Below are 23,820 nucleotides of genomic sequence, written 5' to 3'. Positions count from 1 at the left end.
CATCCGAAACACCCATTACAAGTACAAGCTCGCGCAGTTACAGATGTCCCTGTTTCACGATACCGTTAGCCATCATGCCCTCAACAAACGACACAACCAGGAGCCCATGTCATGTCTCTCAAAGCAAATTCAAAAAGAAAGGCCAGCACATACCGTTTAATCAGTTCCTGGCAAGTCCCCATCTTCTGGAACAGCGTCGGGTCGCCAATGATCCTGGCTGCATTCTTGACTTCGCGACACGTCTCGTCCAGTCTAGTGATGACGCGGACGATAGTGCCCTCCATTACGTCGGTCAGATCTGTGATGCGGTTGAATGACATTCCGCGGGCCCACTCGTACACTACCTCGACCATGCCGAAGCGAGGCTTGCTCACAAAGTCGTTTGAGTCGTCGGCAGATAGGATTACCTGGTGTAAGGTTTGAATCTTGTTGACTTTTTCTGATATCTCTACGATCTTGGCGATGCCACGTTCAAGACTTGCGGTGAACGTAGGCTCAGCGTCGGTCTTCTCTTGAAAGACAAATGCGGAGAGGAGTGCCACAATCTCTTCTGGCTCGTATTCAGCAAGAACGTTCTCCAATACTAATTCTGTGAGAACAAGTTCGTCAGCGGAATGGATCTACCGTGACAATTAGCAAATAGTCTGTAAAACGGGGGTTTGGTGATTTTTCATACTTCGCAGGCCACCTTGCCCTTGAGTTCTACTCTTGAACCCTCGTCAATGAAGCCGAGGTCCTGGAGTACATGAATTCGCTGCTCGTAATCAGGTAATAGCTGGAGATTCTGGTCCGACATGAGCTGTCGGAGTTGGACAATATTGTCTTTGATAACCCATTGATCATGTTCCATGGCAAGCTGTACAATCAGCATGAGGATCAACATATTAGGCAGAGCGTAGGCTTACGTGTTTCAAGAAGTTCGGGCATTGGAAGCATTTCTTGTCGACCGCTTTCTCTCCTTCTGCCTTACGAGCATCTGCCAATTCACGGAACTTAAGGCTCTTGATACGACTGTAATCGTACTCGTCCCAATCGGAGTAGTTCCACGAATTACACAATGGCAAAAATTGGTCCTCTGCCAACTTCAGAAGGTCTGTTGTATTATGTAAGTATATGATTCCTATGGTTTGGAAGACACGTACCTTTGCGCTTGTTAAGACTCTGCACGGACTCTGGGATATCGATGATAGTCTTGGTCAAACATTCAATGTCGCTAAGAGGTACGAACGAGGTCTTGAGCAGCAAGTCCTTCGGGTTTGTTGGCAGCTTTCTGAAGAGCTGTACGAACAAGCCCAGATATGGCAGAAGGTCGTCGGCTTTACGATCTTGGGGTTGGGCGATCTCCAAGACCTTGACTAGAGCTTCGTTGCCTTTGGTGATACTGTCTTGAACAAGCATACCCACTGTCCGCACACCGTCCTGAACGTGTCAGCATGTGATCCACTTCGCGTAAAATGGAATGTTACCTTCTTGTAGACAATCAGCCTGTTCCTTCCAATTACTCGCCTTCCCACTGGATTGTTGAGGAGACTCAAGTGCATCTCATTGGTCAAGCGTTGATAGTTTATGCATGCCTGATGGCATGCCTCAATGTCAATATCACAGATTTCGCATGGCTCGCGCTTGACTTTCTCTAGATCCGCCTCAGAAAGTTTGACCTTCTTCTCCTGCTCCGGCAGCAGTGTTTGAGTAGCGTGCTCGCTGAAGCTGCGCTTTATCATCTCCTCAATCTTTAGGGCTTCGACGCGTAGAAGATTCAACATCATGTTGTACGTGAGTCGGAATTGGGATCTCAATTTGGTTGGCTCGCCCAACATCATTTGTCTGAGTCTGGCAGCTGGCGGTGCTTCGTCGGCTCCTGGTGCACAGACGATCACTGTACCGACTGTATCCAGACCTCTTCGTCCAGCGCGACCAGCCATTTGTGTGTATTCTCCAGGAAGCAAATCACGAAATTCTCGTCCATCATGCTTGCGGAAACCAGAGAAGACAACGGTCCTAGTCGGAAGATTGAGTCCCATAGCAAATGTTTCTGTAGCAAACAGAACCTTTACCAACGTCTTTGCAAAGAGAATCTCGACGACCTCCTTGACGATGGGTAGCATACCACCATGATGAACAGCGATACCTCGACTGAGAAGCTCCCTCAATTTCTTGATCTGAGGAAGAAGTCGGTCTTCCTGACTCAGCCTTGCTAGAGACTTTTCAATCGTCATATGGATCGCACTCTTCTCTGCAGCTGTGCAATAGTCAATGTTCGAAAGCGCGTCGGCATTCTCTTCACAACGCTTCTTTGAGAACACAAATATGCAGGCTGGAAGAAGTTCTTTGCTCCGGAGGTGCTGTATGAGATGCACCCAGATATTTCGGTCTTGTGCAGCCGTCGTACGTCCGCCTCCTCGCCCAGTTCTCGCAATGTTTCCTCGTCCTCTACTGGCTGGTGGACCTCCACCTCTAGGCGCGCCGCCTCGTCCTCCGTTTGCTTGGCCTCTTCCTCGACTGTTCTGGCCTCCACGACCGCCGCCGCCACCTCTTCCAGTCGGAGCGTCTTTGGCGGCTGGCGGTGCCTTGACCTTGTCTTTACCGGACAGGACGTCATTGGCGTCCTTCCAGCCCTGGTCGATGAATTTCTTGTCCGCTGTAACGATCTTGTGCATTCCCTTGCCGGCCCAGAGGTAATGCTCCAGAGGAATGGGTCGTTTAGGCGTGGAGATAACGTAAATATCCTTCTTTTTCGTCCGACCTACCCACGAGGCGAACTCATACGTATTGGGAACGGTAGCTGAAAGTAGAATGAGTGTAACATGCTCTGGAAGCATGATAATGACCTCCTCCCATACAACACCTCTTTCAGCATCATTGACGTAATGAACTTCATCGAAAATGACGAACTCGACATCTCTGATTAGATCTGCCCCACGGTACAACATACTCCGCAGAATCTCCGTAGTCATGATGAGACAACTGGCTTCTGGTCGAATCTGCACGTCTCCAGTGAGAATACCCACGTCATCAAAAGTGAGACGAAAGTCCCGAAACTTTTGATTACTCAAAGCTTTGATGGGCGATGTGTATATGGCCTTGGTCATGTGTTTTATGGCTAGGGCGATGGCGTACTCTGCAACGACTGTCTTGCCAGCAGATGTATGGGCAGCAACAAAGACAGAATCACCGTGCTCAAGGTGATAGACAGCTTCTTTTTGGAAAGTGTCAAGTTCGAAGGGATACTCTCGCGCCATCTCCGGGACTAGATCGCGGAAGTTTGTGATCTCTCGGTCGATGTCAACCATATGGGCCCACTCCCGACCTCCTTTCCTTCCAGCACCCAATGCAAGTGGACCGTGAGGGGCCAGAGCAGGGAATTCGACCGGGAGAAGAGCATCAATTTCCTCTTCTCCAGAGTTTTGACCATCTTCCCTGAGAATTTCGACTCCATCTGCCTCGTCTTCCTCGTCAGTGTCAACATCTTTGGCAGGCGCTGACGCTTCTCCCAAAGTATCTTCGACTTCCTTTGCTGTCTTGGCATCTGTTTCAGGCTTTTTATCAAAGTCTAGCCCTCGTGTAAAGCCAGGGGGTATTTCGAGCAGACCGCCCTCGGCACTGAAGTTGATAACTCGATCAAGACCTCCAGACCTTCGTGTATTTCTATTCTCCTGTTGCAGGATTGCTTCATCCTCGATGGCTGCGATTGCTTCTACGCCATCAAGTCCACCGGGAGCGAAGGGGAAGAAGCCAGCCGCGCCACGAACAAACTCGGCTCTGTTGGCAGGCTTTCTGAGGAGGGATGTCGAATTCTTAGCTGTCGCAGAATTTGCTGGCACGGTGACCTCTTTATACCCCGTGACGCGGCCTTCGAGTCCTTCGCGGGTGAAGCGGATGATTGTGCGAGTTTGGGTTGGGGCGATCTGGAAAAGGCCGCGATAGTTGGTTGGCGCATCCCACCGCTGCTGTAATTGATTCAACCACTCCGAATTAAACGAACGTGACGGTGTCAAAAACTCTGTTTCCAGCTCCTTTTTGATGTTTTCTTTAGTTTTTCGTGAACGCCAAGGTGGTTGCTGTTCGCCAGCAACAGTGTCTATCCAGCCAGTGCCGTCGTCACCAGTACTGCAGCCTAAACGGAGCTTGTCAAGCTCTGCAGATAGAGCCTCCATGCTTGGATGTGGAGGGTAAAGTTTGCAGTGCGGCAGTCCGTAAGTGTGTGGCACTTTGGTGGTGTATTAGATGACGTTGTTAGTTAGGCCAAATCATATTTCGCGTTAGGAAGGCCCCACTTAGCCGCGGCGGGGCAATCCCCCGCACATCAACATCATCAGGCACGAAGATCTAATTAACGATCAGACACGCATTGGTACCTGCATGTGGTTGGCAGGAGCCAAGAAACAGAGCCCATCGAACCCTTCGAAAACCATCTAAACTCCGCACTGTCGATGCAAAAAGTCGTAATCCTGGCCTATCTCTAAGAGCACTCCTTGATTGATCGTGATACAAGATGCAATCACCACATGTCCTCCATATCAGCCATGGCCTCCATCTCATCAGCGAACGGATCATCTTTAGACGCTGCTGTGCGAGAAGGCAATGCTCTTGATACTGCAGTATCCGGCTGTGTGCTCTCTGCCAGCAGTGCGTCCAGCTCGTCTTCGTCAGGATCGTCACCCGCTGTTACATCTCCCAACTGGCCCTCAGTTTGATCCTGTCTTCCTGGAATAGTCTCAGAACTTTTAGCATCCATATTCGACTCTATACCTTGCATATCATCCGTGCCAGGTTGTGCTGGGTCATCGTTCGTTGGGAGTTCGTCGATATGCTCTTCATCGCGCTCTGTAGTGCGCCTTGGTTTCCCCTCATCTATCCATTCTTTCCTCATCATCTGCATCCGCTTCGTGTGTCCAACCTTCTCGATTATCGCAAGGGCATCCGCAAACTTGGCGCGCGGGTATAGATCGTCGAGCCACAGCTGGTACATGTTCAGCATGCGAGCGATGTCTCCATACTGTTATATAATCAGTGACCGTAGTACATATATTAGCTTGACATTGTTACCTCGTGGCCTTTTCCTTTAAAGCGTAAACGCTCTTTCGAGATTTTTCTTAGCCTCGGGATACCTGGATCTGACGCCAGCCTCTCTTCGTTAAGCTTTGGTATTGGTATACGTTTCTTCGTTATGGTAATTTCTTCGTCGATGCCTAGTCCTGCCCCTGAAAGATCAGACTCTCTATTGCTAGGACGCTCTGGTTGCGTTTGATCATTGGGGATGCTCGTGGCGTCTCGGCCATCCGTCAAGCCATTTAGAATATCGTCGAGCTCGTCATCCGAATGAGCATTGCGCACTTGAGGGTTCTGTTGTGCCATTTTGTATGGAGGACCTCACTTGAGGTATAAAGACGAGATGGTCGATTCTGCTCGCAAATTGTGTGAGGCAATTACCAACTACCAGAGTTGGAAGATATTAAGTGCATCGTCTGACGCGCCGCGCGACGCGACGCGACGCGTTGGACGATTTGGGCTAGTTGGATGTAGTTAGGATCTTGGCACATGTGAAAGCTCTGGATTCCATTTGTTGCAGCGCAGGAACCAGGGTCTAACAACGAACAACGAATATCATAAACCACGACTGCTCTTACTCCCCACAGTAATAGAAGCCGACGGCACCGCAAAACTGACTAGTGTGGTTGAGGGCGGTGTAAACTCTAAAAGAACCCATACGCGCTCACCCTTGTCTCGTTCGCCAGCGAACCCATCGACGGGTTTCTACTTACCAAAGCATCCATCTTTATATTCAATTCACACTCACAATGGTTTTTCCTGAAATTGACTCCGACAATCCTGTCGTGATGAGGTTGAATCACTTACTGCGACGGGCACGCATTGTCAAACCGAGTACTTCAATCGATCCACCACTACAAGTTTCGGAACTTGTGCCTGACAATGAGCTTCTGTTGGGTGATATAGAAGGCATGAAGCAACTTGCAGTGGAGAGTGCGGCACGAAATGTGTTTTATGCGAATCTTGTCAGTCCATCGCCATCCTGATGTATCCTTTTGCTCATTTGTACAGGGAGCAAGTAAAATCGACGAGCCTTCCTTCGTAACCATCTGGAATCTGTTCGATATCATACAATACTGCTGCGATCGTGGTATGTAATGTGCTGTTTGCCGTTGAAGATGAGACGAATCTGACTAGGATAGATTTCTGTTCGCCGCAGCTAACATTGCTGCTCATGGAGGAATTGCTCGACAGTCAATCTATTGAGGAATGTTACAAATCTTTCAGCTTCCTTGAATCACGAAGAGAGGCCATTATTGCAGTAAGTCATTTTCTCCTACTTACATAATAACACTGACCATGTTCCAGATCAGCTCCAAGAACAAAGACCTAGTCATCCTTCGGCTGTGTAACGAGTTGCTTCGTAGGGTGTCTCGCGCAGAAGACCCAGTGTTTAGTGGGCGCGTATATATCTTCATGTTCCAGAGCTTCCCGCTCGGAGACAAAAGCTCAGTGAACCTCCGTGGAGAATTTCATGTGGAGAATGTGACAACGTTCGAGGATTACTTGAAGGAGTCAAACGTAAGCCCGGACCTTATGCAAGTCGACACGAATGAGTCTGAGGCTGTTGTGAACGACCAGTCGAAGCCGGACGACAAAGCAGTGGAGATTGGGGGTTCCGACAACCACAAAGACGAACCCGCTACCATGGACATCGATGCTCTTTACCCAGTATTCTGGTCCCTACAGCACTCGTTCTCAAATCCTCCCAGTCTCTTTGAAGAGGACAAGTTCAAGCATTTCCAGAAGAGCTTAGAGGCCACACTTGCAAAGTTCAAGGTGGTACCAAAGGTTATTCAATCCGGAGACTCTGATCGGAAGAAGGGGTCAAAGCCACGGTCAGACGACAACTATGACGCGTTCGCAAACACGTTCAATCCTAAATATCTCACGAGCCGTGACTTGTTCAAGCTTGAGGTATGTAGTTGCCTCACTCTTGTTGACAGCCAGGGACTAACTACATCCAGCTGAGCGATCTCGCTTTCCAACGTCATATTCTTGTTCAAGCGCTGATACTCGTCGACTTCCTCTTGACGCTAACGGAGAAGTCAAAGAACAAGGCGTTGTATCAGAATGCGCAAAAAGCAATGCAATATGATTTCACGCTCCGCGACGAGGATGTGAGTCTGCCCCATCTCTCCACTCTTTCTTGCTCTGTAGCAGCAACGATCATCACAGTCTCGACTGACCTCAGAGCACAGACCGCATGGGCATCGGGCATCAGAACCACTATCGCAAATTACCTGCAGGAGGGCCCAGACGGCAAGTTCTACTATCGTATGGTGGATACTGTGCTGTCTCGCGACAAGAACTGGGTTAGATGGAAGATGGAGAACTGTCAACCATTCACCCGCGACAGGGTTCCTACAAAGGCTTTTCTCGAGGCAAGGTCTGGGGCACAAAAGGCAGTGGGTCAGAAAAGACCTCCTAAGCCACTAGGCGTTGGCAGTTCCTTTGACTTCCTACGTAATACTGAGGCAGAAAAGGGACTCTCACAGCTCCGCAAAGCCGACAGGTATGATCCCCGTTTGTCTGGTTGCCAAAGCTCTTATCATTTTCTTACGCTAGTCAGGTTCAATGTACCAAACGCAGAGTCGTACGCGAAGAAGGTTCAAACTACAGATTTGGACCTGGAGATTGCTGGAACAGAGGAAGTGAAGCGTGAATTGGAAGACAAAAAGTCCAGTTACGTCTGGCGAGGGCTTCGTCTAGCCTCCAAGCAACAGCTGAGTCTTTTCGACAAGATCGACCCCGGCAAGGGTCTGGAAGCACTCCATTCGGTGAGTTCTTCAACAGAGGCCACGAGTAACGACACCGCACGCGTTTCTCTAGAAAGTGGAGACCATGGCATCGAGGAGGGACGGGCCGGTGAACAAAGTCAAATTACTGTGGACACGGTGGCGGAGCAGTGACCAATGACTCTGGCGCATGGGCAGGATAGGCATGAAATGGACGACAGCTTGAAGCATATACTTCATTTCAAGCTTTTCTCATCGCGACGACGTGCAGTACGGGGAGGGCTGTGGCGTATTACTGTGAAAGGATGTTGTGGATACGCGAGGGACATGGAGTTGATGGGCCAGTCGACATGCATCTAGGTACCGGGTCGATCCTCAAGGTATCGACGCGACTTAAATCCTACGCGATGTGAACAGCCCATTAGTACAGCCGTTACCGGTACCGTTAGACTTGCAACGCTCCGACCATTCAGATGCGGAAGCGGCGCGAGCAGAATGTGAAGATAGCGTCGCGTCTCGGACGACGTGCAAACGCCCCGAACAGTTTGGCCGGTTTATGCTTTGGTGTAACGCCAACGACCAAGCAACCTCGGAGTCGTTCCTGACTAACAGCGTGGTGTTTTCTAACGCTCGAGAGATGAGGATCACGCAGCAACTGCCGAGCGGACGGAACAATGGGGCCGTGTTACAAATGAGGCCGAATTCGGAAGTTGAAACTCATCGGTCAGTGTGTTGTCATCAGCGGTCGTTCCACGTTCATGGGCGATTCTGCAGCATCCCGAAATGAAATGAAAGGATATTGTATCACCTGTCACGGCCGCTGTCCGCTGCGCCAGAGCATTGTGCTGTGTTTTTGACAAGTCGGTAGAATTGTCCTTGTGCCAAGGGCCGAATCACAGCAGGACGCGAGCGGGCAGTCTATTTCCAAACACTGTCAGTTGGCAGCCGCCGAAATCCATGCATCTCAGCAACATGGTCAACCGGCTTGTTTCCGAGGTAGCTTGTCTGCCGACCTCGACACCCATGCGACCATCAAACCCGCACGTAGTTCCTCTTCCACCAATAGTCCCTGGGCAGCGGTGGCGGTTTCGCCAGTGCTTCTCCTGTCATTTTACTGTTCCGCTCCCTCCGTGGGAGAAGCGAGGCTTGGCAATGTTTTGGCAGCACCCATAAGGCCGTTCTCGGCCGGCTTAGTTTTTGAGCATTGCGTAGGCTGGAGAAGCGTGTGTTGTTGCGTAGTTGCGAAACGGCGACCCAAAACACTAGCCGTGACCCGTGTGCTTCACGGGCGCACCAAGCGGTGTGCTGCTCGTTGTGGCAATGTGCCCGTCCGTGCCGAGGACTACGTAGTAGTTAGTGCCTGGTTGTTATTGCTGCCTGTACCTAACCAGCTCTCTCGTGGTTATGCCCATGGACGGCGGATTATCTGCGTTGGGCTACTGGTGCTGACGATCACCGCGCGACTACCTTTTGCAAGACCAGCATGGGTTCCTTGCGAATACGGCTTGGGCTGACGGTCCCTGCGGAGAACGACAACAACAAAATGAGGACATTGTCGCAGGCTCGCGGTCCACCGAAACAAGCATCAGCCCACACGCTCGCTGTGGGCTCGTAGGCAGAGCTGCGTCACGGCGATGGTTACCGCTGTCAAGCCGCCACCGACAGACGGCCGGCGTTGCACTACACTCAAGACAGACTTCGAGAAACATCATTGCTCGTATTTGCCCGCTGCACGGAGCCTTCCTTCCTTAGCGGGCCGAGCTTTTCGCCGTTTGGATCGTCCACCCAGATCTGTCGCTCGCTCGTCGCACGCTCATCTCATTGGCAGTGTGCTTCGCTAGGCGCTCGACTATTCACTACGACTGATCGCGCAGGTGCACAGGACCAGATGCACAGAGCCAGCTAGAAACAGTTCGCTGCCCGACGCTTACGATGTCGGCTGAAGTCTCCCCAGTGTGTGTGTGTGAGTGTGTGTGTGTGTGCATGCAACTTCATGCATCACAGCAGGCGCGATGGGCGGCTCCAAACACTCGCAAGGCTGAGGCCGCATGTGCCTGACGCAATCTCGTGGGCCAGAACCGTTACGAGACGACAGTCCGAGGAGGATGTGTTCAGAGACACCAACCGAGCGCTGGTAGGTACGTCTGTCGGTTATGGCTCGACAGTGGCATAGAGTGCGCCCGCTGCACATCACACGCCGCCTCGCATCACTTACCACCCAAGTCCCACCCTCACCACCCCAACCCGAGCCAGACCACCACCATTTCGTCCGCCCGGCCTGAACGAACTAAAGCAGCAACGACAGCATGGACCCCGCAACAAGCGTTGCCGAGCCTGTACCCTGTGCATCATCCCTGTCTCTTACACTGCGGGTCCCTGGGGCTCCCGTTGTGCTATGGCCATGCATCAAGCCAATTGTGGTGTCCCCATCTGCCTTGACGGTCGATTGCTCGACGCCACTAGTCATTCCTTGCTTGTCGGCGGTTTATTCCACGGGCCCTGGTCTACTGCACGCAGCCTGTTCAGCCCTCCATGTTCATGCATTGCTCGCTGTCGGCTTCAAGGAGGGCACCCTGGCTCCTACAACACCTGATCAAGTGGCCGTGGATTCGCCCGCTCCCGCCTTTGCTTCACTGAAGGCCCACGTCCCGAGCTACCGCATCCTTGTGCCCTGAAGTATTTCGTCTCTTTTAGCCCTTGACGTTAGTCACGCATGTCCCTCGTGTAACAGGTCGATTCCACATCCACGAAGGATATCATATCTCCCCAAGAGACGCCATAGTCCCCGCGAAGTTTCCCCTAGTCTTCATACTGTTCTTAACCCCCGATCCATCCTGTTCGCCAACAGTAAAGTACCATCAAGCCTCTCTGTCTGAACCATCTAGTCCTCTCGCCTGCCAGACGGTCTTTGATTCTTCTTACAAAACGTTGCCCACCATCGACCAAGGGTATATTCTTCATTCGTCTCAAGCTAGCCAACTGCTCATTCGAGCTTCGAGTATCCTCGGCCGGCGTCAATCTTATTCGGCCCATGGTATCACGTCCCAATAATTTTAATTCGAGCGAACGTTGCACCGAACGTCCCCGGTCCTGTTCTATCTTGGGTACAACAACAGCCTCCTTATTCCAACAATTGCAAGGCTCTTTACCTCGGCACTTTCGAAATCTGCTGGTCGTAGCAGATCCTCTCGAGTGCTACATACTCTGTCATCAGCAAACACATCACCCCAACTTGTTCTATCGCTGATCACCCGCGTTCAACCCCGCACTGGATCAGGAACCCCATCAACATTACCCGCACTAAGCTCCATCGGATCCTTCTCTCCAGTGGCTAGAGCCGTGGATCGCTTGCATTCTTGACAGGAGGCCCGCTTGCGACATCAACCCAACTGTTGCTTCTTGGTCATCTCCTGTGTCACGAACTATTCAACGGTCGTTGGCGACTACTCCGGGGCTGTGCGACACGGTAAATACCAGCTCGTCGCACGTGTGAATCAATACTGACTGTGGCGCTTGTTAGAAGTCTGTCCAGACGCACAACCAACCCTACTTTCACTACAGAATAACCATTATCGAAGGCGCCAATGATTGACGCAAACTCCATTATTCCCCTGTCTCCGCCTTGCTCACCGCGCTTGTCTGCGTACGGCACGAGTCCTGCAGACAACGAGTGGCAATCTACACTGGAACACACCCCCCCACATTCGGACAACGATATGGCAATGCTTCAGGTCGAAAGTGCCGCATATGGCTTCGACCTTAAACGTCCGATAATGCGGACGCACAAAAGTTCACCTTACTTGCTGCAAAGCAAGAATCAACTCAACGATAGTCCTACATCACCACCCGGTCTAGACAAAATCGAGTCAGACGATCTGCCGGTTATGACATTTGGAGGCTCTGCTCCCACAAGCCCTCTCTCTCGACTGACACCTTCATCAACACACGATGAGGTCAACGAAGAGAGAATAGATGATGACGGTGATGAAATCATCGATGACGAGAAAGACGACGACGTTGAGGGCGAGATCAATGAGGAAGAGAGACCACTCACAGCCGCAGAAATACGGGCCGCAAAACGCAAGATGAAGAGGTTCAGACTCACTCACAATCAAACTCGATTTCTCATGAGCGAGTTCGCTCGACAAGCACATCCTGATGCTGCTCATCGGGAACGGCTGTCTCGCGAGATTCCTGGTCTCAGCCCTCGCCAGGTACAAGTGTGGTTCCAGAACAGGTAGGCAGAAGTTTGAGACGAGACCAATGACACTACTAACTACTGCACAGGAGGGCAAAGCTGAAGCGACTGACTAGCGACGACCGCGAGCGCATGATGAGGTCTCGAGCCTTACCGGAGGACTTCGACATGGCTCAAGCACTGCACGCTCCATTTGGCAACTCACATGGCATGGGCACATCGCTCGTGTCTCCTGCTCCCTATTCCCCAAGTTTCTCTGAAAACAACATGATGCGGCCACTGAGTATCGATACGTTTCGACGAGGACCACTCGACTCTCACATGTCGCCCACCGGAATTAGCCCTGCATTCGGCGGCTTCGCTTTCACACCACCTCAATCAGCAACTTCGCCCATCTCGAGTCATGATGCTTCCTCGTTTGCGTTCTCTTCAGCAGCGCTTGATCACAGTCCAAAATCGTCAACCTCATTTTCTATGCCAGTCACCACTTCATCAGCGTACGCCACACACCACAGTATGCCACGCCTTGCACTTCACACCGAACGCCTTGCCAGGGCCGCCCGAACAGAGTCGATGAACTCCCCTCTCAGAACCAGCATGAGCTACAACAACGACCACATGAGCACATCTAATGATTCTTCGCACCATACTGACGGATCACGCTCATACTCCAGCTCAATGATGCCGTATGGTATTGGCTACTCCTGTAAGCCTCCCCACTTAGCTATGCAAATCTCTCATCTAACAGTTCTAGACGCTTCGATACCAGGGTTTCAAACAACTAGCTCCACAAGAATGCGTTCCTTCTCCAACGGCTTACCTCGCCGCATCGAACTGAGCACCCACTACCCCCCAAGCCGGAGCACATCAACCCCTCAAACAGCGCAGTTCCCATCGTATGCTGGTTCTCCACTTTCGACACCACATAGTTATGCAATGCCGCAGATGAGTGCCCCACACCATCTCACTTCATTCTCAAACTCGTACATGCGCGGAGATTCTGCGCATGGTGATCATTATTCTGGCGTGGGGTCTGTGCTGAGGGAAGTCATGGGGGGATCACGTCAGGGCGATGAACATTATTAGGCGTCATGTCATGACGATTGGGCTTTTTTTTTGGGTTCGATGATCGAGCAGGCGTTACGGTGGGGACTTTGCAGTCGACATGGACGAGGGAGGCAAAACTGTACATATGACGGGGTTGGATCTCTTTTCATGATACCAGTCTCGCTTCGCCGACCCTCTTTGGTGGTTGTTTCATCTTTTCCCAGCGTCATTTGAGCGTTTCGCTACGAGGGTGGGGGTGGCTTTCTCATTTACAGCCAGTACGATGTGATGTGACTGGCGCTTCACTTATTTGTATATATATTTCACGTACGATTGTCTTACTCGTTTGGGGGGTGTGGGACAAAAGCCCTCCACATAACAAGTACCCACCTACTACAAGTATGGGCTCATACACATCAGATGTTTCCACTCCTGCATAGTCTTGGCTTCGGGCTTTTCAAATGAAGACAGTCTCATGGGCGCTTGGCCGTCCGAGTACCTAAGGCCTCCTTGGTGACAGTTGACAAGTAGTTCTTATCGGTGCATGTTTCCAACCAGTACTATGCTACTGCCCTTTGCGACCTGCCATATGCATTGTGCCTGTGTTCGGCGAACAATTGGTTGTCTGCAGGGGCGTCGACTACACAACGGTACAGGTACATATTTTCTACCCAGGACACCGCTGCATGCGCAACACGACTCGGACGATCTCATCCCGACGTAGTCGCGAAGGAAGGAGACTCGACAAGGCCTCGAAGCAGGCACAGAAAAATAAGGAAGCTTTGACAGCGGCAGTTGATCATGATGTCACGTCGCTTATTCTCTCTAGGCTATCCTTCATATCTCCCCCTTCTACCTTTCATTTCTCACGTTTAAGATTAGCCTACAACTTCCGGTCCGGGGTCGGGAGCCCACTCGACAAATACTTAATGTCACAATGTGCCTGGCTGGCCCCGTCGCCACAAGCGCCCTGCATGAAATCCTCCATCCAAGTTTTCGCGTCAGTAGTTTCTTCCTCTCCACATGATGTGCAAGGATCGATCGAAGCTGTTGAGCTAATTCATCACTCTACCCCAGACTGACACGGAGCCAGCGGGTCAGGAACCGAAAATTCACAGCCTCGATGAGCATGCACGCGAATTCGGTGGATTAATTCCGTGCCGTTTGATTATTACGAGCCCGAAGTTCGGTGCGGTGAGTAGCTGACGGCTCGCGCGCGCATATAGGTCATGGGACGGCGTCGTCCCATTGAGCGTTTTGCGGGGAAATGGGGTGGCGGAGATTTGTCTCTATAGGCTCGCTTTAGCCGTGCATGTGAGAATACGGGGGATGGGCTTGAGTATGCAAGAAAGTCCGGAGAGTGAGAACCGGAAAGGACTATGAATTCCTTCCGGTAGGGCAGAAGGAAGGAGATGCTAGGTGTGGATCGTAACTTTGGTCGCTGACAGTTGACCGAGGCTTCATTGTAGAGATGTGAGGTGTAAGACAGGGTTGTAGAGGTCCTAAATTTGTCTGTTACAGCGCGTACCTGTCAGCGAGCAATGCAAACGGGTACGATTCCTTTCTTCCAAGCAGGTTCGAGAAGCTCGCGAAGCCCAGTGGTTGGCTAGCAGAAAATGCTGACTGGCGCGCAAAACGTGGTGAGTATGACCTGGTGATCACACCTACATGGCGACCGATTGGGCTTGCGTTTTTGATGTGGCGGTGTGGTGTCACCTCCAAGGGAAACGAACCTGGTCGTATATGCTCTGGTTTTTGGATGTAAGCGCATAACTCGTACCGATCGTTCAGGACATTGTGTCAGCCACTACATAGAAGATTAAGGGACACGCACATTTCAATAAAAAAATCCAACTCTTCTTAGGGCTGAATAGCGTCCACCGGCAAGCCACTCCGAAACGGCACATGGCTGACTCATCTGCTCTCGAAGATTGCGTTATGCGCATTGTAAGGATGCGTTTCGCATAGTGCCGCTTTAATCCCTTCCCCGCAATCTGATGTAGCAATGCGGCGAAGAACGAAGGGAGAGGCGTTGCGAAGAATTGCCGAAGAGGTAGGTACACGGCGTAGTCCACCCCAGTTGACGTCGACTGGTTCGTACGGGTAATTCAAAACATGATACATGTTCGGCTGCCCGCGAGCATCGAGCGCTTCACACACTCTCATTGGTGTCTTGAAAGTTGAAGAAATGTGGGGTAAAACCAGGTCGAACCGAAGGGACCTGCAAGAATCCTCGAAGTTGCTTAAGCCTCGTGCGATCTTGATGACCGTCCGACATATTCCGGGTGTGCGACTAGTGCAGAGCACCCCAAACGCCATGAATATCTCCTTCCTTCTTTGGGAACGGAGGAGTGTGGTTGTGGGGCAGCGCGATTGGTGGAGTAAGAGGGTACAGGCCAAATGCTCGAAGCTGTTCAGTTGATTCAAGCTAACGCTGCTCACATGCCAACCGGGGTTGCGGCCGGCGCATCGTGCTGTTTGTAACTAGTGGCATGAATCAGCCGTCGTTGATAAACCTGGAGCGAAGTCGACATGGGACGGGAAGGAGCATGAAGTTGTATGTGATGATGTGACGATACATCGATGATGCAGCCAACGGCAGAGGCGGAACCGAGATCGATATAGATAGACAGGAAAGGAAAGAGCAAAGAATGCAGAGCACATCCAAACTCGCACAATCAAGATAGTCCTCTTCACACACATGCATCAGCCGTCAAGTGCGCTTAGCGGACATAAGACGTCTCTTATAAGGCCGGCAAGCATGTTCTGATGATGTTCAGTTTGGCTCCTTCCTTTCTCGACTAGAGCGGCGATTGGGCCAAAGGATCAAAAGGGCTACGCGAGGCGCCTTTAGTGCCCGAAGCAAGTCGTGCAGCTGCAGGCAAGGCTGTTGATACCCGACGCTTTGCGTTAATTCGATGTCAATACGAGAAAGGATCGTTCAACGGCTGGCGCCGCGAGCCTTTCTTGACCTGACCTGGCCTGACTCGGCCTGACTTGACTGCCTATAGTGGCGATGCGCTTGTCGCTTGTCAGTCACACACGGCATGTGGCAAGCATAGGTGTCGGTCGAATGGCTGTAGTGAGAATAGCGAGAGGTGGAACTTCTGCGTCCGGATCGATCGTGACTCGTGAGGTACTTGAAGATGTTGTTGAAGTGATTCACGCGCAGTCCTTTCTTGTACCAGTCTTTCATGGACGGACAAACTAGGCAGCATGCGATGAGAGATATCGTGAAAGTTGGGCGTGCTGCCATGCAATGCATCCTGCATTTATCGCACCACACCGCTAGCTTCCACAGTTGGTATCCTGTTCAGCTGATGGGGCCACCAGCATCCTTGGTCTTGAAGTCACACCAAATCGTGTGCAAGGCGTCTCGCATGAGCTTGTACCTGGCGGTCCATTGTATGCGCATCTCGGCTTGGTTTCAAGATCAACAGTGTCTGAATTTCCAACACAATAGTCTAACATGTTGTGACCCCCTGGGTATCAATCCTTACTACGGGTCGCAGCGCAGCGCATGCAAAGCATGCATGACATCGCTGTGACAGCTGGTGGCTACTGCCTTAAGCTAGCCATCATTGTGGATCACAGCTGCTGTGCTACCCACAACGTTCAAAACGCGTCGATGTGGAGAGCATCGGAGGCGATATGCATGGTGGGTGGAAAAAAGGCTTGGAGTTTGGCGGTGAAGCACAAGTAATACGGCCTTGTATCGACGTTGGAACTCATCCCATCTCTTCCGATAATGAAAAACACGCGATATATGCCTGGCTTCTGCACAGCATGCACGGGATGGAGGCGGGGCCTTCTTGCTTTACTGTGTACACACAAAACAACATCTACATGAAGACGCCTAAGCTCAGCTGTCACCCAAGATCTCCTTCGCCTGTCTTGTCGACATACATGTTTAAGATCATCAATATCTTTTTAGTCAGACTGCACGGTGCGTCTTCTGGAAAAGATCTTAGTCTTATCGATTCACGCGGGTGCCAAAAACGCCGCACACCAAACCACCCAAATCTTTAGGAACACCACAAACTCACCTTCTTTAAAGCAACAATACATAGCAACAACTAAGTCGTGCAGCCTGAAATCTTAGTAAAATATTGAGAAGAGGCTGTTCTTTCTTCTTGTACTAGTACATTTTTGTTCAAATCCTCTGGAAATTGCATAGTCTTAACCTAGAACAGGAGAGAGTTTGGTGTGCGGCGTTTTTTGGCACCCGCGTGCGATTCGGGTAGTTGGAATGTTCACGTGATTCGGACTTAAGCACGCAAGTCCGATTGTCAGAAGAAAGGTTGATTTCGATAAACACGGCGTCATCGTGCATGCAGAACGTGGAAACGTCAGATGTTCTGTAGTTTACTCGATCGATAAGAGAATAGGAATTTAAAGTCGCGAGGTATAGGTATGAATACGTTCAGACTTGGAAGGGCGTCACAATGCTAGGTAAGGAAGTCTTTGTCCCTCTGCTGTGCCTCCAAAGCCACCTCCTGTCTGGCCCGAGACAATACATAGTACGACATAATGAACAGGTCTGTGCTATGCATTCGAGACGCGTTTCCCATTTACCTGGTTCAGTTTTTCATACATCGCGCACGATGCGTTTGATCTGGACAATGAGCTGCATGTTCCCGGTGTTTGCCCATGGTGGCTGCCCCGCATTGTCGACGTTGTGTGGGCATTTTAGGAGAGGCAAATCACTTCGTTGTCCCACCATCAGCCTAGTTTCTTTGGTCAAGGCTGCGTCTAGCTTGGGGCGGAGTGCAGCGCGGTGCAGCTTGTGATACCTAATGGTGATGACTGATTACTGATGACATTTGGTGAGGGGGACTCGCCTCATCTTCTTTGAGCAGGCGCGACCGTGCAGTTGACAAGTCTCGCGAGGGCCTTTGAGGACGAAACAATGAGGCATTGTCAGCGAGAGGCTCGTGAAGCCGAAGCACGTAGCAGCTGGAGAGGCAAACAAGTGTTGGGCGTGAATGACCAGAGATTGCGAGCAGTTCGCCCGAAGAGGGACACCCACCACCCTAGCACCTCGCTTGGCCGCTCAACTTCTGGCAAAACACAAATTTCCGTGCCTCTTTTCCCACTTCACACCTCTTCAACCGTGAAGATATCAACAACGAACCTGCAGCGGGCTCAGTGAAATTCACACGAGCCGCTTGCCAGATTTCACAGACCCGTCTGTTGAAATCCACTCTCTGGAGCACCTGTCTCGACAATTTTCACGCACTCGCCGTGAAAGCGCTCGGACAGCCTCCCTCGTCGCCCTTCTCCAGGAGCCGGCTACTTTTCGTCTTGCGCTCACGCCTTCTGTTCTGCACTCGAGTCGCGCTTCCCGCACTCTTAATTTTGCAGCTCGCCTGGATCTGAGATCAGCGACGTCACCCTTGCATTCGAAGCGCCGAGCCACCCGCACCTCGCACCTCGCAAAACGCTCTCCACCCTCACCTACTCCCGCCACCTAGGTTTCTAATGAGTGCATCCATCTCGAACGCGCAGAACCCACCGATTGCCGCCTCCCAGACTGCTACTGCCGCGAACAGCTCCTCTGCAGGATCGTCCGCCAACGTGGCTGCTGGATCGGCTCAGCCCACTGCCCGCAGCTCGTACGCCAACGCGACCAAGAAGATTTCTTCGCCCACGATCGCGTCCAGCGGCGCGCCCCCCGTGGCAGTGGGAGGCCCATTGAACGCACAGCATGGGAAGAGCGCCTCTGTGTCGCCAGTGAATGGCAACAGCGCCATCAAGCCCGCCGTCCCCACCGTCATGCCGACCATTGTGAGCGGCGGTCCCAACGGCGACCACAGCCGCAAGTCCTCTGTGCACATCAAACAGACGCCCCCCACTACTGGCCCGCCCTCTGGAATCAAGTTTGGCTCGCTTGCCGTCTCACCTGCGCCTGCGCACGCCTCGCCCGCCACCCAGGGCAGCAGCTTGAATCCCCAGGCGCAGAACCCGCGTGTCGCCTCACCAGCACACTCGCCCTCGCCCATTCCCACGCCCATCTCCGGCGGTCCCAAGCCTGACGGGCTCCCCACGCGCCCCAACTTGGTGTTCGGTGGCCAGGGCGGTGAAGGTGCCGAACCGAGCGTGAGTCTACGTCCAATCATTAATAATGCTCCCAACAATAATTTTCTGACTCGTCCACAGTCTCGCCCTCTTTCCATGCCTCCTCAATCCAACTCCCACCAGCAGGCTCAACATCTACGCGGCGAGTCTGCACAATCCGCACACAGCGATATGAGCAACGCAAACATGAACAGGGGCTTCCCACCAAACGCGGGTCGAGGTCGTGGTAACCACTTCCAGCCCCACTACAACCCCAACATGGCGAGTCACTCACCGCGGCCCTTCCATCCGCAGCCGCAGCCCCACCAGCACATGGGCCGCGGTGGTGGACCACCTTTCCAACCACAGCAGCAGAACTCACCCTATCACCAGAGTCGCAGCCCGGCCATTACGCCTGCCACGATGCATCAACAGGCGCAATATGCCAACCCGCAGAGCATGCCCTATTACCCAGGGCAGCCCTACCCCCCACCTGTTCGTATTCCCTCTACTACTTCAACCCTTTCTCTAGTTTCCGAGTCTAGCAAGTCGGCCCAAGCGGCGACTGGTTCTCGGCTTTCTCAGCAGTCTCAGTTTGTTCAAGCTTTCTTTCCTCATTCGGCGACTATGAAGGAACCCGAATTTCGGGTACCTGTCGAGCAGCCGAATGCTTTTCTTCAGTCTATCGATACCCCATTTTCTTCAACTCACGATTACGAGCAATATCTGACCGCGCTACCACATCAGAACATGTATGGCGTGCCCCCGCAAGCTCTTGACCCTTACAACTCCTACTACAACCAGAACGCGTATGGACATGGGTTGCAACATTCGATTCACTACCCAGGTGTACCGGCGAGTCCTGGTAGAGGCCACAGCTTCCCTCAACAGATGCAACCACCATATGGGATGCCTTCTCCCTATGGCCAGGGCCCCCAAGCGGGACCTATGTCGCGCAGTGCTTCGAACATCTCGGAGCGACCGCCATCTACCGTTCCGCAGCCAACTACGCCTGCAATGACTAACGTTAATCACATTTCTCACACGCACACGCCTAGCGTAACTGCTCCTAGCCCGGCACCCAGCTCTGCTTTTGAGCGCCCGAAGAAGGCGAGCAAAGCTATCGTGATCAAGAAACGCACGTCCCCCCTCCTCTTGATCTCATCTCTGACGAAACTAACCGTTATGCAGCTGACGGAGAGGTACTCGACTTCAACAAGAGCAAGGCTGCCTCGCCTGCGCCATCTGCAACCCTCGCTGCGCCTACACAGCCTAGATCTCCCGCTATCGCCGCGACGCCGACCCCACCACCCCGGGCTCCTAGCGCTACCGACTCCACACGTGCTGAGGAAACTGCCGCTAAGACCGACAGTGAGAAGAAGGCGGACTTCGTCAAACAGTTTCAAGAGAAACTCCGGTTGCAAGAAGAAGAGGAGAAAAAGACGAAGGAGGCAGCTGAAGCTGGTGTCAAGGCCGAGGCTGAAGCCAAGCAAAAGGAGAAGGACGAAGCTGAGGCCAAGGTAGCTCGTGAAGCCAAGGAGAAAGAGGAAGCCGACGCTGCAGCCAAAGCTAAGGCCGAAGAGGCCGAAGCTGCCGAGAAAGCAAAGGCTAAAGAAGTCGAAGCTGCCGAGAAGGCAAAGGCTGAAGAAGCCGAAGCTGCCGAGAAGGCAAAGGCTGACGAAGCCAATGCTGCTGAGAAGGCTAAAGCTGACGCGGAAGAGAAGAAGCGACTCGATGATGAAGAAATGGACCGCATGATTGCTGAGATGGAAGAGGAGGAGAAGAAGCGAGAAGAGCAGGAGAAGCGCTACGCTGAAGAGAAGAAGCGCAAGGCTGAGGAAGATAAGGCCAACGTTGGTGACAAGGTCAAGGCGGAAGAGGAACGCCTGCGCAAGCTCGAGCGCGAAGCCGAAGAGGCTGAAGCGGCCCGCGAAAAAGAGACCCCTGAACAGAAGGCTGAGCGTGAGGCCAAGAACCAGGAAGCTTTCGCATCCTTGAAGAAGAACACCATGTTTGGTCCAGGCGCCTCGCAGACAGAAGAGACTGATGACTCCGCTCCTGTGGAGGCCCCAGCTCCTGCCCAGTCAAAGCCCCTCAGTGCCACAAAGTCAAAGCCTCTTCCTCTTAAGATCGAGACCAACAAGACTGTCGAGCCTGCGCAGCCTACTTCTGGCATGCAGGCACTCAAGACATCACGCTTCCTCCAGGTTCGAAGCGAGCTCGTCAAGTACCCTGAGGGTATCCAGTCTCCAAACCCTGCACTGAACCAAGGTAGCAAGAACAGGGGCCGTCAGTACGACAAGGACTTTTTGCTCCAGTTCCAGGAAGTTTTCAAAGAGAAGCCTTCAGTGGATTGGGACCTCAAATTGAAGGAGACCGTCGGCGACGGAAGCGAGTCTGCCGGACCCAAGTCTGCTCGTCCTTCTTCCATGTCGGGCGGTCGTCAAGTTTCCCGTCCAGGTGTTGGACAAAGTAGCGTGATGGGCCAATTCCAAGGTGGCTTCAACGCTGGCGGTCGCACACTTCCACCAGGAACGACTTCTGCAGAGCGTTTCGAGAAAGCCTCCGGCCGTGGCCCCATGGTCAACCCGCTTGCTCAGATGGTCCAAGGCGGAAGCGGCCGTGGCGGTTTTGCCATGGGCCCTCCAACAATGAGCCGCACCACATCCTCCTTCCAGCCTCATAACGGTCCCAATTCACCACGCTCTGGTAGCACTCGCGGTAAGGGAAGTAGCCGAAGGGGTCCTCCGAAGGAAAACCATCGCGATGCCGCGGCCATGCCTCTTACTGCTGGTCAAGAGCTGAAGCCCATTGAACGCACGCAGGCTGGTTGGAAACCTCACTCTGCCACTCAACCACAACAAGTGGCAGGTCACATGGCCCCTGACATGGTGCAACGCAAGGTCAAGGCGGCTCTCAACAAGATGACACCAGAGAAGTTCGACAAGATCTCTGATCAAATCCTGGAAATTGCTGCACAGTCGAAAGATGAGACTGACGGTCGCACACTCCGCCAGGTCATTCAACTCACTTTCGAGAAAGCTTGTGACGAGAGCCATTGGTCGTCCATGTACGCCAAATTTTGCAGTCGTATGCTTGCGACCATGAGCATGGAGATCAGAGACGAGAACGTTCGCGACAAGCACAACAACCCTGTTGTTGGTGGTGCTCTCTTCCGCAAATACCTTCTCAACCGATGCCAGGAAGAATTCGAGCGTGGATGGGAGATCAACCTGCCCGAAGCTCCTGAAGAAGGCAAAGAAGCAACTATGCTTTCCGACGAGTACTACATCGCAGAAGCAGCCAAGCGAAAGGGTCTTGGTCTTATCCAATTCATTGGAGAGCTCTACAAGCTTGGCATGTTGACCTTGCGCATCATGCACGAGTGTGTACTGAAGCTTCTCGACTTCGAAGGCATGCCGGATGAGTCGGCTATTGAGAGTTTGGTCAAGTTGCTGCGCACTGTTGGTGCTACCATGGAGGCTGCCGAGGCTGGACCTAAGATGATCAACATGTACTTTGAGCGGGTTGAGAAGGTCATGAACATGGACGGCCTCCCGTCCCGTCTCAGGTTTATGTTATTGGACATCGTCGATCTTCGTCGGGCAGGCTGGAAGTCTAAGAACGATCAGAAAGGTCCCAAGACGATTGCAGAGATTCATCAGGAGGCTGTTGTCGCTCAACAGGCCGCCGAGATGGAGCGAAACCGATCAAGCGCGCGCGGTGGTGGTGGCGGTCGCCTGCCAATGGGTCGTGGCGATGCCCGCTCATTCTCTGGTGGTGGTATGATGCCTCCCCAGGACACTGGTGGCCGTGTTCAGATGGATGACCTTCGAAAGCTGTCGAAGGGTGCATCTGGGCGCAATCTCAACGCCCCGGGAGCACTTGGTCCTTCCATGCTCGGCAATCGTAGCGGCAGTGGTCGTCGTGGTCTCGGTCCCAGCATGATGGGCAACCGAGATGATTCTGGCAACTCTTCGCGGAATGGCACTACTCCAGTCCAGAAGGAGAAGGAGGCGACCGCACATGCAAATGCTTTCAGGTAAGTCATCAAGCATATAATCCTCTATATAGTACTAACAATATCGCAGTGCGTTAGCAGCTCTTGAAGACAATGCCGGCGAGGTTAGCTCTCCGCCCACGACATCAGCCGAACTTGCTGGTGGTGACGCAGAGTCCAAGCCATCTGAGTGATTACCCATCTGATTCCTACGAGCGCGAGCGGTCATACCCATAGACCACGCCGCACGCGGTTATAATCACTTGTTTCGTTGCATAGACAGGGGCATTTTCTGCGCGCATTGTACTGCATCTTGCGGGTTTTCTTGATGCGGCTTCGACGACTAGCGGTTTCAAAAGTTCTTTGTTGTTGGGTGACGGGTGTGGTGTTTCGACCATTTCTGGCCTGTTCTTCCCAACCTCGATTGTTTCTTACGCGCGTTTCCGAACTTACATACCATGACGGCGTTCCGGATCTGCAGAGGGAGCCTGTCCCACACCAACCGCTTCTCTCAAAAGCGCATTGGGTGGTATTCTGGGCAATGGCTCTTCTTTTTCGCTTACACTTTTGTCATTCTGCACGCCTGTGTTTTCTAGGGTGGGCCAGAGGTAGACGAGTCTTCCTTCACCTGGGGGCTGGTGGAGATTTCCTTCTCAATTCATTGATCACTTCATGTCCATTCCCTTGTCTCGCTCCAGTCATGATGGGGTTAGTTTGACGATGTGTGTGAG

At 52.4% G+C, this 23,820-nt stretch overlaps 6 protein-coding genes across 6 annotated transcripts; 4 read left to right on the top strand and 2 right to left on the bottom strand.

Annotated features, from left to right (window-relative positions):
- Positions 1-15: 15 nt before the first annotated feature.
- Positions 16-4,154, bottom strand: P153DRAFT_373042 (antiviral helicase; the record flags this gene model as incomplete). The annotated part of the gene is made up of 6 exons (XM_033669437.1): positions 16-49; positions 154-620; positions 677-856; positions 906-1,093; positions 1,143-1,419; positions 1,467-4,154. The coding sequence occupies 6 exons, from the start codon at positions 4,152-4,154 to the stop codon at positions 16-18; spliced, it is 3,834 nt and encodes a 1,277-aa protein (XP_033527818.1).
- A 344-nt stretch (positions 4,155-4,498) lies between these two features.
- Positions 4,499-5,355, bottom strand: P153DRAFT_373041 (Swi3-domain-containing protein; the record flags this gene model as incomplete). The annotated part of the gene is made up of 2 exons (XM_033669436.1): positions 4,499-4,996; positions 5,047-5,355. 2 exons carry the CDS (start codon positions 5,353-5,355, stop codon positions 4,499-4,501), a joined length of 807 nt encoding a protein of 268 aa, XP_033527817.1.
- A 443-nt stretch (positions 5,356-5,798) lies between these two features.
- Positions 5,799-7,961, top strand: P153DRAFT_381859 (nuclear matrix protein; the record flags this gene model as incomplete). The annotated part of the gene is made up of 7 exons (XM_033670081.1): positions 5,799-6,014; positions 6,061-6,139; positions 6,192-6,310; positions 6,358-6,966; positions 7,017-7,169; positions 7,251-7,564; positions 7,622-7,961. 7 exons carry the CDS (start codon positions 5,799-5,801, stop codon positions 7,959-7,961), a joined length of 1,830 nt encoding a protein of 609 aa, XP_033527816.1.
- A 3,410-nt stretch (positions 7,962-11,371) lies between these two features.
- On the top strand, positions 11,372-13,071 carry P153DRAFT_381857 (homeobox-domain-containing protein; the record flags this gene model as incomplete). Its single annotated transcript, XM_033670080.1, has 3 exons — positions 11,372-12,024; positions 12,075-12,691; positions 12,740-13,071. The coding sequence occupies 3 exons, from the start codon at positions 11,372-11,374 to the stop codon at positions 13,069-13,071; spliced, it is 1,602 nt and encodes a 533-aa protein (XP_033527815.1).
- Positions 13,072-17,357: 4,286 nt separating this feature from the next.
- On the top strand, positions 17,358-18,018 carry P153DRAFT_363614 (uncharacterized protein). The gene has a single exon (XM_033667410.1). It carries the CDS (start codon positions 17,478-17,480, stop codon positions 17,820-17,822), a length of 345 nt encoding a protein of 114 aa, XP_033527814.1. The 5' UTR covers positions 17,358-17,477; the 3' UTR covers positions 17,823-18,018.
- A 331-nt stretch (positions 18,019-18,349) lies between these two features.
- P153DRAFT_156723 (uncharacterized protein) lies at positions 18,350-23,291 on the top strand. Its single transcript, XM_033662233.1, has 5 exons — positions 18,350-19,131; positions 19,192-19,584; positions 19,837-20,227; positions 20,281-23,131; positions 23,181-23,291. Exons 1-5 carry the CDS (start codon positions 18,514-18,516, stop codon positions 23,281-23,283), a joined length of 4,356 nt encoding a protein of 1,451 aa, XP_033527813.1. The 5' UTR covers positions 18,350-18,513; the 3' UTR covers positions 23,284-23,291.
- The last annotated feature ends 529 nt before the right edge of the window (positions 23,292-23,820 follow it).

The sequence above is a fragment of the Dothidotthia symphoricarpi genome (assembly GCF_010015815.1).
Source record: "Dothidotthia symphoricarpi CBS 119687 unplaced genomic scaffold P153scaffold_3, whole genome shotgun sequence".
Lineage (NCBI taxonomy): Eukaryota > Fungi > Ascomycota > Dothideomycetes > Pleosporales > Dothidotthiaceae > Dothidotthia > Dothidotthia symphoricarpi.
This window is presented reverse-complemented; position numbering and strand designations above follow the sequence as displayed.